Source organism: Entelurus aequoreus, linkage group LG13 (genome assembly GCF_033978785.1).
Source record: "Entelurus aequoreus isolate RoL-2023_Sb linkage group LG13, RoL_Eaeq_v1.1, whole genome shotgun sequence".
NCBI lineage: Eukaryota > Metazoa > Chordata > Actinopteri > Syngnathiformes > Syngnathidae > Entelurus > Entelurus aequoreus.
Genome location: NC_084743.1, coordinates 66,529,639 through 66,542,138, shown reverse-complemented (window position 1 = coordinate 66,542,138; position 12,500 = coordinate 66,529,639). Strand labels below are relative to the sequence as shown.

Below are 12,500 nucleotides of genomic sequence, written 5' to 3'. Positions count from 1 at the left end.
TCAAGAATATGCAGGGATTAGTTCTCTGCTTGTTTCACTCTGTCATCTCTTATTTACACTTGCACTTGAAATAGTTCAACCCATGTTGTAAACGACAAACATCTTCCAAATGTTCAACAGATTTTAGGCCATTTTATATTATGTAGCTATTGAAAGTATTTTTTATTTTATTGGTGTAATGCAAACTGCAGCGAGATTATGGAAACAAATGAGGATTGAATTATTTGGAGTGCAACTGTGTTCTAAAGCTTTTTGTGTGTGTGTGTGTGAGTGTGTGTGCCTGTGTGTGTTTGTGTGTGAGACCGTTTAGAGAGGGGTATCCTCCCTTCCCTCCCCGCCCCCGCTCTAAAGTGTTTATCCATTTATCTTTCAGCTCTTTAGAGATGTTCGATAGTGGACGCTGCACTAAGGTGAGATATTACATTTCATTTTACAGTAAAAACTTTTTCCCATTAGCAATAGAAATCCACTGTTCCAGAGTCCAGCTTTTTGCCAACATGACACATTTATTAATTGTACAGACTTGTTTTCTTGTCATTTTAACAATTAACGGGTGTCAAGACGATATCCTGCAGGGGCCACAGAGAAAAGATTACTTTAATTTTTTCCTAATTTTTTAATACATATGCTAAACTCTTTTATACTGTTTCAATAATTTCAATATTATATATTTCAGTCTGTTAATATATGAAAACACATTACTTTTTGTTGTGTGATCTCCCAGTGGAGGGGTTCCTAACCTTTTTGACTCCGAGGCCCAACTTTTCCACGACAGGGGGGCCCCACTCAAATATTAACACTGAATTAGTCATCTTACCCATGATTTTTATCATATTCAATAATTGTATTTAACCTAGTTCGTTTACAACCTTGTGAAATTATATGAAAGCATGTGTTTATCACAAATATTATTATTTATTTAACATATAAAATTCAGGCTTAGGTCAGGCTGATTAGAAAAATAAGTACTAATCAAATATACTGCATAAAAAGGGGCTCATAAATAGCTGAAAAATGTATTTACATACAATTATGTTGTGTTAAATAAATAAACTAAGTTCCATCCATCCATTTTCTACCGCTTATTCCCTTCGGGGTGGCGGGGGGCGCTGGAGCCTATCAAGTTAAAAAGTTAAAATTTACTTTTGTATAAAATAAAATGGATGATATTTAACAACACATGTACGTATTTAGTTGTAATTATAATTAATGAATGACAATCTAGGTAAATATTTTAAGATTTGATTATTTAAATTTGTCCCATTTAACCCTCCACACCAGAGCACACAGGTGTCAAACTAAAGGCCCCGGGGGCCAAATCTGGCCCGCCACATCATTTTAAGCCTGGAAATAATGTGTTAATAAAATATTTAATTTGTTCTTACTTAATGTATTTGTTATTTCCATTTTGACATTAAAAAGTACATGAATTGCACACATCTTTCAAACTTTAATATGATCAAATAGTGCAACAAAATATAATATTTTCATACAGTCTAAAACATATTTTTGTTCAAATAAAAATACGGATTTAAATATCTGCTTGACTTACTGTTTCAAAGCAAGTTAGCCATCAAATTGTACAAAAAAGACAATAGACGTAAATGTAAAATTCTGGCGACTGAGCTGCCAGTTTTTTTTTTGTTTTGTTTTGTTTTTTTTACCATAAAAACAACATTGGTATTGTTTTTTCATTTACAGTAATAAAGTACTAATACACTATAAAAACAACAATCATGGAGATTTTACGGTAAAAAAGTCAAATGCACCATAAAAAACAATGCTACTGTTTTTTTCAATTCCATTTACAATAATATTCTGTAAACACCCCCCCTCTCCCCCCACAAAATAAGCAGTAAAAATCAATATATTTTTACATATATGTTAAAAATATGTAATAATTAAATGCATTGCCAATTATTTACTTTACATATATACATACATAAGTATATACATATACTGTACATCTATACACATACATATATACATATATATATATATATATATATATATATATATATATATATATATATATATATATATATATATATATATATATATATATATATATATATATATATATATATAGTCGAGGTTACTGTGTTTTATCCGTTATGCAGTGTTCAATACCGGGGTAGATTGGACTATAGGTCAGGAAAAAACACAGAGGCTATTTCATCCCTACAAGCCTGTTTCGCAGGCTTCCCTGCTCTTCAGGGGATTTTTATTTATTTAATCCCCTGAAGAGCAGGGAAACCTGTGAAAAAAGCTTGTTAAATAAATAATTAAATAAATAAAAATCCCCTGAAGAGCAGGGACGCCTGCAAAACAGGCTTGTAGGGATCAAATAGCCTCTGTGTTTTTTCCTGACCCAATGTATATATATATATGTGTGTATATGTATGCATATATGTATATGTATGTATGTATGTATGTGTGTATATATATATATATATATATATATATATATATATATATATATATATATATATATATATATATATATATATATATATATATATATATATATATATACACTACCGTTCAAAAGTTTGGGGTGTGTGTTTGTGTGTATATACTGTATATGTGTATATATATATATATATATATATATTTCTTCACTGTTACAAGTGGTCCTAAAAAAAAAGAGCACATCATAGTAGGTTCTGTTGTCTAGAATGCACTTCTATATCGCACAAAATGGTGGCGCAGATTACAGTTGTGTGCCGCATGTTGCACATCGTAACAAAACACCACATGTTGGAGCATGATGCCATGGATGTGCAGTAAATGAGTGTCTCCATGGTGACAGCTGGTAGTACACACAAAAACGTCATTTGAATTAAAGTGTACACGCAGTCTTAATAGATCACTCACAATAGTACACGCAGTTTCATAGTTTACGCACACTATTTTTAGCACTTGTTATTCGGGATCTTGGCAGATCAGGCCCGATGTGCTTGAGAGCAGCATCATAGGTGGTTGTCATGGCGCCCAAGAAGTCCGCAGCCTGGAGGAAGAGTTCAAGCATGACTTGTCATTGCTTGATGGATGTGGAATGGAAGCACTCACCTTCAGCTTGTGTCTTTTAAAGGGCAGGCGCTCGGCGTCCGCTGGTGGCCCCTTCCACCCCGCAGTGACATCACCGGTCTGGGACTCCTCATGAAGAACCGCAGCAACAGGCGGAACACAAGTTACAAAAGGACCAAGGGTAAACTGAACTTGACACTTTGTCATCCTATTGGTTTCTGCCATCTTGGCAAGGGTCAAGTGTGAGCCCCTCAGCCTGCACTCCACTTTGGTCACTTTTTTTTTTTTTTTTTTTTTCCTGCATTGCATTATGGGCCAGGAGCATTAAAGGACGGTCTGAAGCAAAGGTTTTTTTTTTCCAGAAGGATTTTGAAAATGCAATCATTGGTTTTGTGAGCGCAGCGAGTTGAGATGGAAGATGCTGGAAGCGGAGAAGTTTGTACTGTGAGTCGTTGTGTGTCTGTGTGTGTTGTTGTGAAAGACACACCTCGAAATTATTTACCTAACACCGTTTTGTATTTTTGTGCGAAACAAAAGTTCTGAAGCAATCTCTCAATAGCCTACCAAGAGCGCCCCCTGTAGGTCAGGAACTCTTGCACAGCCGTCGTATTTATTGAAGAAAATGTAGAATAGTAAATTGTTTACATAGCATTTGTGTGTGTTTTAGTGGGGATTTGTAATTATAGCCCCTCCTTATAATGCATAATAATTCATATTAATCAAAAAATGCAAATTCTCACTTTTCTTTTTTGTTCTTTTTTGTAAGAAAACAAGTTGGCCTAAATGTTGAATCTCCAGGGGCCTTTTTCATATCAATCCAGCTAATAAAGATGAATGTGGTTCTGTTTGTTCTTAGTGTTACAAGTCGTTGTTTTGACTTCAAGAAAAGTGCTATTTGACTAAAATGTGCATGAAATGTGCGATGTTTCGGCAAATCACGCACATTTTTGGACAATCATCACCAAGTGTCTCGTCAAAATATTATTATTATTTTATTTTTTATTTTTTATTTTATTAGGGACAGAGTCCCTTTGGGACAGAGGACCCTATTGTATTTCTAGCGTTTTATTATTATACCGCCGCCTCTTTGAGTTGTAATTTGACCCCCTTAACATGCTTCAAAACTCACCAAATTGGACACACACATCAGGACTGGCGAAAATTGCGATCTAATCAAAAAACCAAACCCCAAAACTCAAAATTGTGCCCTAGCGCCCCCTAGGAAGAAAACACAGACAAAACTGCCTGTAACTCCCAGTAGGAATGTCGTAGAGACATGAAACAAAAGCCTCTATGTAGGTCTCACTTAGACCTACACTACCGTTCAAAAGTTTGGGGTCACCCAAACAATTTTGTGGAATAGCCTTCATTTCTAAGAACAAGAATAGACTGTCGAGTTTCAGATGAAAGTTCTCTTTTTCTGGCCATTTTGAGCGTTTAATTGACCCCACAAATGTGATGCTCCAGAAACTCAATCTGCTCAAAGGAAGGTCAGTTTTGTAGCTTCTGTAACGAGCTAAACTGTTTTCAGATGTGTGAACATGATTGCACAAGGGTTTTCTAATCATCAATTAGCCTTCTGAGCCAATGAGCAAACACATTGTACCATTAGAACACTGGAGTGATAGTTGCTGGAAATGGGCCTCTATACACCTATGTAGATATTGCACCAAAAACCAGACATTTGCAGCTAGAATAGTCATTTACCACATTAGCAATGTATAGAGTGTATTTCTTTAAAGTTAAGACTAGTTTAAAGTTATCTTCATTGAAAAGTACAGTGCTTTTTCTTAAAAAATAAGGACATTTTAATGTGACCCCAAACTTTTGAACGGTAGTGTATATTTCATACACTAACAGCCCCCAGCAAAAATCAACAGGAAGTTTGCAATTCCCCCTTCAAAACAAAAGTTGTGTAAAAACAGTCACATTTTTTCAAACATTATCTCCTCTGAGCGCGTTTGTCGTGTCGGCTTCAAATTAGCACAGGAGAAAGATTGAACCCTTCTGATTTAAAGTTGATGAAAGAGTTTTAATTACTGCTCCGGTTTGGATTTTATGAGCCCTCAAAGTCGGTCCCGTCCATTGCTGCTTGCAGCTTTAATTTTTTTTTTTCCCTCCCCCATTCACATTCATTTACACAAAAGGGTTGTTTCTTTCTGTTATTAATATTCTGATTCCTACATTATATATCAATATATATCAATACAGTCTGCAAAGGATACAGTCCGTAAGCACACATGATTGTGCGTGCTGCTGGTCCACTAATAGTATCAATCAATCAATCAATGTTTATTTATATAGCCCTAAATCACTAGTGTCTCAAAGGGCTGTACAAGCCACAACGACATCCTCGGTGTCGAGTGGGTCTGATATAATATTGTGAAAGTCCAACACATCAGCGAAAGTCCAGTCCATGGTGGGGCCAGCGGGAACCATCCCGAGTGGAGACGGGTCAGCAGCGTAGAGATGTCCCCATCTGATGGACAGGCTAGCGGTCCACCCCGGAGCAGAGTAGAAAAGAAAAGAAAAGAAACGGCAGATCAACTGGTCTAAAAAGGGAGTCTATTTAAAGGCTAGAGTATACAAATGAGTTTTAAGATGAGACTTAAATGCTTCTACTGAGGTAGCATCTCTAACTTTTACCGGGAGGGCATTCCATAGTATTGGAGCCCGAATAGAAAACGCTCTATAGCCCGCAGACTTTTTTTGGGCTCTGGGAATCACTAATGAGCCGGAGTTCTTTGAACGCAGATTTCTTGCCGGGACATATGGTACAATACAATCGTCAAGATAGGCAGGAGCTTGACCGTGTAGTATTTTATACGTAAGTAGTAAAACCTTAAAGTCGCATCTTAGGTGCACAGGAAGCCAGTGCAAGTGAGCCAGTATAGGCGTAATATGATCAAACTTTCTTGTTTTTGTCAAAAGTCTAGCAGCCGCATTTTGTACCATCTGTAATCTTTTAATGCTAGACATAGGGAGGCCCGAAAATAATACGTTACAGTAATCGAGACGAGATGTAACGAACGCATGGATAATGATCTCAGCATCGCTTGTGGACAAAATGGAACGAATTTTAGCGATATTACGGAGATGAAAGAAGGCCGTTTTAGTAACACTCTTAATGTGTGACTCAAACGAGAGAGTTGGGTCGAAGATAATACCCAGATTCTTTACCGAGTCGCCTTGTTTAATTGTTTGGTTGTCAAATGTTAAGGTGGTATTATTAAATAGATGTTGGTGTTGAGCAGGACCGATAATCAGCATTTCCGTTTTCTTAGCGTTGAGTTGCAAAAAGTTAGCGGACATCCATTGTTTAATTTCATTAAGACACGCCTCCAGCTGACTACAATCCGGCGTGTTGGTCAGCTTTAGGGGCATGTAGAGTTGGGTGTCATCAGCATAACAGTGAAAGCTAACACCGTATTTGCGTATAATGTCACCTAGCGGCAGCATGTAAATACTAAAGAGTGCAGGGCCAAGAACTGAACCCTGGGGAACTCCGCACGTTACCTTAACATAGTCCGAGGTCACATTGTTATGGGAGACACACTGCATCCTGTCAGTAAGATAAGAGTTAAACCAAGACAAGGCTAAGTCTGACATCCCAATACGCGTTTTGATACGCTCTAATAAAATATTATGATCAACAGTATCGAAAGCGGCGCTAAGATCAAGAAGCAGCAACATAGATGAAGCATCAGAATCCATCGTCAGCAATAGATCATTAGTCATTTTTGCGAGGGCTGTCTCCGTAGAGTGATTTGCCCTGAAACCGGATTGAAAAGGTTCACAGAGATTGTTAGTCACTAAGTGTTCATTTAGCTGCTGTGCGACAATTTTTTCGAGAATTTTCGAGATAAACGGTAGGTGGGACACCGGCCGGTAGTTCACCATGAGGTCAGGATCGAGGTTAGGTCTTTTGAGTAGAGGATGAATAACCGCTTTTTTGAATGCTAGAGGAACAGTACCAGAGGAAAGTGATAGGTTTATAATATTTAACACTGATGGACCTAATAAAACAAAAAGCTCCTTGATAAGTTTCCCAGGAATTGGGTCAAGTAAACATGTTGTTTGTTTTGTCCCATTTACACATTTTAACAATTCCTCCAATGTTATTTCATCAAAGAGAGAGAAACTATTTTGGAGGGCAATGTCCGTCGTATATACAGTCATATTTGTGTTAATAGAACCCAGTTGTGGCTGGGATGCATTGTCTTTAATCTCTTTTCTGATGAGTTCAATTTTCTTATTAAAGAAATTCATAAAGTCATCTGCTGAGTGGGTGGAGCTACTGGGAGGAGTCCCTTGTTGGGTTAGCGATGCTACTGTACTAAACAAAAATTTAGGATCATTTTTGTTGAGGTGGATGAGATTTGAGTAATATTTAGCTTTAGCTGAGGTAAGCATGCGTTTATAAGTTATTAAACTATCACACCATGCTTGATGGAAAACCTCAAGTTTAGTCGCACGCCATTTGCGTTCCAGCTTTCTACATGATAATTTCTGGGCTTTAGTTTCTTCTGTAAACCATGGGGTACGCCTTTTAGGGGCCCTTTTTAGCTTTAGCGGTGCTACAATATCAATGGTGTCGCGCAGGGCGTCGTTAAAGTTGTTAGTGAGGTTATCAATAGAGCCCACATAATTTGGGAAAGGTGCCATTACTGAAGGCAGTAGGTCAGTAAGAGTCGTCGTTGTGGCAGCATTAATGTTGCGGCTGCTATAGTAGTTATTATTATTATTATTAGTTTGTTGACAATGAGTCCGAACTTCGAATTTTATAAGGTAATGATCGGACATTACTTTAGTGTACGGGAGTATCGTAACTTTAGAGGTGGTGACACCCCTGACAAGCACTAGATCTATCGTATTACCGTTGCGATGCGTGGGTTCATTTATTATTTGTGTAAGACCACAGCTATCAATTATAGTCTGGAGCGCCACGCATGGAGGGTCCGATGGGGTATTCATATGGATGTTAAAGTCTCCCATTATGATTATATTGTCGGCGTGCGTCACTAGATCAGCAACGAACTCTGAAAATTCATTGATAAAGTCCGAATAGGGCCCAGGGGGGCGGTAGATGACAGCCAGGTGGAGAGGCAGCGGTGTGACAAACCTCATAGTGAGCACCTCAAACGAGTTATATTTATTATTTAGGTCCGAGGTAAGGCTAAAGTTTTTGTTGTATATTAGTGCAACACCCCCACCCCTTTTTTTGGGGCGGGCAATATGCGTTCCCGCATAGCCAGGAGGAGACGCCTCACCCAGCGCAAAAAATTCGTCTGGTTTGAGCCAGGTCTCGGCTAAACCAACGACATCAAGATTGTTGTCTCTAATGACTTCATTAACTAATAACGTTTTGGAAGACAATGATCTTATGTTTAAAAAGCCCATATTATAGGTAGTGGGCTGTTTTGAGGAGTTTTTGTTGAAAGTATCCGTAGTAGCAATATTAATAATGTTATGTTTATTATGCATAGTGCACTTTAAATAATTTCGACCATATCTAGGAATTGATATGACAGGAATTTTTAGATTGTTTGCCACCTCAGTAAAATGCATGTCCACCTCTGACGCAGAAAAAACATTATGTGAGTTGTATATTATTCTAGAAGAATTGCTATGTGTGCAGGGATTATCCAGCCTGGCGCTGGCTAGTTCTAGCTTAACAGACTCCTTATTAGCGCTTCTTTGTGGATTAGTATTTAGCTTTTTCGTTAGCCCCGCTAACAACAAAGCATTTAGCTTTGTTGTTAGCCCCGCCCGACACCCCCGCTTCTGCTTCCGAGCGCACCGCTTACGTCTCTTTCGCTGACCGTCTCCGCTGGTAGTCGACGCCGCTGCTTCAAAGGCCACTGCTGGATGTAGCTCGCGAAGAATTCCCAAGCTAGCGAGCAGGTCCATCGTACACGCATCTATCAGCCCAAAATGGCCCGATCTCTCCACATCCAGAATTGTAAGTCGGTCGTAAGTGATCACGGAGTGAACACGCTGTGAGCCAGCCATGAAATTGACTGAATTGAGGGGTATTTTTGCCCTCACTTCCAGGAGCGCTCGCACGAACAGTTAACTTTACTCATTTTCATGAATTACTAGTTTCTATGTAAATTTTATATTGTTTTACTTTTTTTTATTCAAGAAAATGTTTTTATTATTTGTCTATTTATTCTTTTGTTCAGACATAGCAGGAACACCAACGTGTTGAACAATATGTCAACTATTTTTTTTACTGCTCTAAACCAGGGGTGTCCAAAATTTCCACTGAAAAATCAAAGCATGCGGGGGCCAATTTGATATTTTTCATTTTCAAAACCAATACAACATATATATATATATAAATATATATATATATATATATATATATATATATATATATATATATATATATATATATATATATATATATATATATATATATATTTTTTTTTTTTGCCTTTAAAGGCCTACTGAAACCCACTACTACCGACCACGCAGTCTGATAGTTTATATATCAATGATGAAATCTTAACATTGCAACACATGCCAATACGGCCGGGTTAACTTATAAAGTGCAATTTTAAATTTCCCGCCACACTTCCGGTTGAAAAAGCCTTCGAAGGATGACGTATGCGCGTGACGTAGCCCGAGGAACAGAGGTATGCCTTCTCCATTGAATACAATACAAAAAAGCTCTGTTTTCATTTCATAATTCCACAGTATTCTGGACATCTGTGTTGGTGAATCTTTTGCAATTTGTTTAATGAACAATGGAGGCTGCAAAGAAGAACGTTGTAGGTGGCTGTAGCAACACAAGGACCACTTACTCGGATAGCAGACGCCTAGCCGATGCTAGCAGACGCCTAGCCGATGCTAGCAGACGCCTAGCCGATGCTAGCAGACCCACCGCACGGATGATCTGGTGAAGTCCTTCGTCGCGCCGTCAATCGCTGGAACGCAGGTGAGCACGGGTGTTGCTGAGCAAAGCAGATGAGGGCTGGCTGGCGTAGGTGGAGCGCTAATGTTTTTATCATAGCTCTGTGAGCTCCGGTTGCTAAGTTAGCCTTAGCGTCGTTAGCAACAGCATTGTTAAGCTTTGCCAGGCTGAGATCTATTAACCGTGTAGTTACATGTACATGGTTTAATAGTATTGTCTATCTTCTGTCTATCCTTCCAGTCAGGGATTTATTTATTTTGTTTCTATCTGCATTTGAGACAGATGCTATCACGTTAGCTCATGCTAAAGATGCTAAAGAGCTTCGTCGATGTATTGTCGTGGAGATAAAAGGCACTGTAATGTCCATTTCGCGTTCTCGACTCTCATTTTCAAGAGGATATAGTATCCAAGGTGGTTTAAAATACAAATCCGTGATCCACAATAGAAAAAGGAGAGAGTGTGGAATCCAATGAGCCAGCTTGTACCTAAGTTACGGTCAGAGCGAAAAAAAATATGTATTTCACTGCATTCTAGTCCGTCACTCTAACGTTCCTCGTCCACAAATCTTTCATCCTCGCTCAAATTAATGGGGTAATCGTCACTTTCACGGTCCAAATAGCTCTAGCTGCGTTGAAAACAATAGGAAAATATGAGGGAGTGAACAACTGACAACGTCACGCTACTTCCGGTAAGGGCAAGTTTTTTTTTTATCAGAGACCAAAAGTTGCGAACTTTATCGACGTTCTATACTAAATCCTTTCAGCAAAAATATGGCAATATCGCAAAATGATCAAGTATGACACATAGAATGGATCTGATATTCCCGTTTGAATAAAAAAAATTCATTTCAGTAGGCCTTTAAGGCTTCTTTTTTGGACCCGGAAAATGTAAAAAATAAATCACATATTAAATTTTTTTCAATGCTTAAATGTCTAGATTACCCCCTTCCCTCAGCGACAGCTTCAGTGATGTAACAGGGACCTCCCAAATAAATAGAGGAAGCACGCGGGCTGGACTTTTAGAACGTAGTTTGGATCTGTAACTAGAATACAGCCCAAAACACGTGTCCTCATTGAGCCAAATAGAACTCTGTCTCTGCATGATTCCTTGTTTCTCGTCTGTTTATTAGATGTCATCAGTGTTTGAACCTGACAAAGTGCTATTGGACTTAAAATGTGCATGAAATGTGCAAATCATGCACGTTTTTGGACAATCATCACCAAGTGTCTCATCAAAATATATATATTTTATTGTTCAGACAAAGCAGGAACACCGTGTTGAACAATATGTCAACTTTTTTTTTTTTTACTGCTCTAAACCAGGGGTTCCAAACTTTTTTTCATTTTGAAAACCAACACAACATATACATTTTTTTTTTGGCCTTTAAGGCTTCTTTCTGGGACCCGGAAAATGTTAAAAATAAATCATTCATTTTTTTTTTTCAAAGCTTAGATGTGTAGATCTACTTCAGTGAATTGATTTATATTTATATAGCGCTTTTCTCTAGTGACTCAAAGCACTTTTACATAGTGAAAACCCAATATCTAAGTTACATTTAAACCAGCGTGGGTGGCACTGGGAGCAAGTGGGTAAAGTGTCTTGCCCAAGGACACACCGGCAGTGGGGAATGGCAGAAGCGGGGATCGAACCTGAAACCCTCAAATTGCTGGCACGGCCACTCTACCAACCGAGCTATACCGCCCCACTTACTTCAGATCAATCCGTCGATATGAAGTTTTGATTTATTAATTTTTTTTCTTCTTTTGTTTAATGCCCTTTTTGTCGTACAATTAAAATAAAAAATATGGCAATCTCACAAAATATGCAATATTTTCCCCCTCCAAAAAATTCAAAGTGGATTATTTGATATGAATAATCCATATATGTCAATAATTTGTGACAACATTAGTTTTGATTCCTTATTATTTTTACTGCAAAGACAGTTTAAATCTTATCATATTGCTGGGTGTTGTGGCCAAACAGCTCAATTTTAGTTTTATCTGACCACAGAACTTACCTCCAGAAGGTCTTATCTTTGTCCATGTGATGTCATTTGATACCAATTCACCCTCCAATACGACCCACCTGCAACTAAAACATGAAAAGACAGGAAATGGGACAACATACTCTGGTACAACCCCCCCATTCAGCAAAAACGTCAGCACGAACATCGGATACAAATTCCTTGCATTCATTGACAAGCCCTTCTCCAAAAAACATGTATTCAGGAAGATATTCAACAGAAACACCTTGAAACTTAGTTATAGCCGCAAGATGAATATCAAACAAACCATTGACTCACACAACAAAAAGATTCTGAGCACCCACAGACAAGCAACAGCTAACGACGCTAACTCCACAGATAGCTGCAATTGCAGACAAAGGATTACCTGCCCGCTCAACGGAAACTGCTTAAAAACATCAGACTTACACAGGACTCACAGAAAACACCTTTAAAAAAACCCGTTATAACAATCCAACAGCATCATTTCTTAGGCCCCAACTCAAGAACTCTACAGAGCTGAGTAAATACATGCGTGTGTGTGCAGAA

General features: G+C 38.2%; 1 protein-coding gene across 6 annotated transcripts in view; it reads left to right on the top strand.

The window, feature by feature from the left end:
• Positions 1-3,880, top strand: part of LOC133663604 (arf-GAP with Rho-GAP domain, ANK repeat and PH domain-containing protein 1) — a 142,772-nt gene extending 138,892 nt beyond the window's left edge. For 4 of the 6 annotated variants that reach the window (XM_062068200.1, XM_062068197.1, XM_062068203.1 and 1 more), the window contains 2 exons: positions 374-410; positions 3,095-3,880. In XM_062068200.1, the coding sequence (XP_061924184.1) occupies positions 374-381 (8 nt within the window). In that variant the 3' untranslated portion in view covers positions 382-410; positions 3,095-3,880. The remainder of the gene's footprint in view (positions 1-373; positions 411-3,094) is intronic. The other 2 variants (XM_062068201.1, XM_062068198.1) reach the window with 1 other exon arrangement.
• The last annotated feature ends 8,620 nt before the right edge of the window (positions 3,881-12,500 follow it).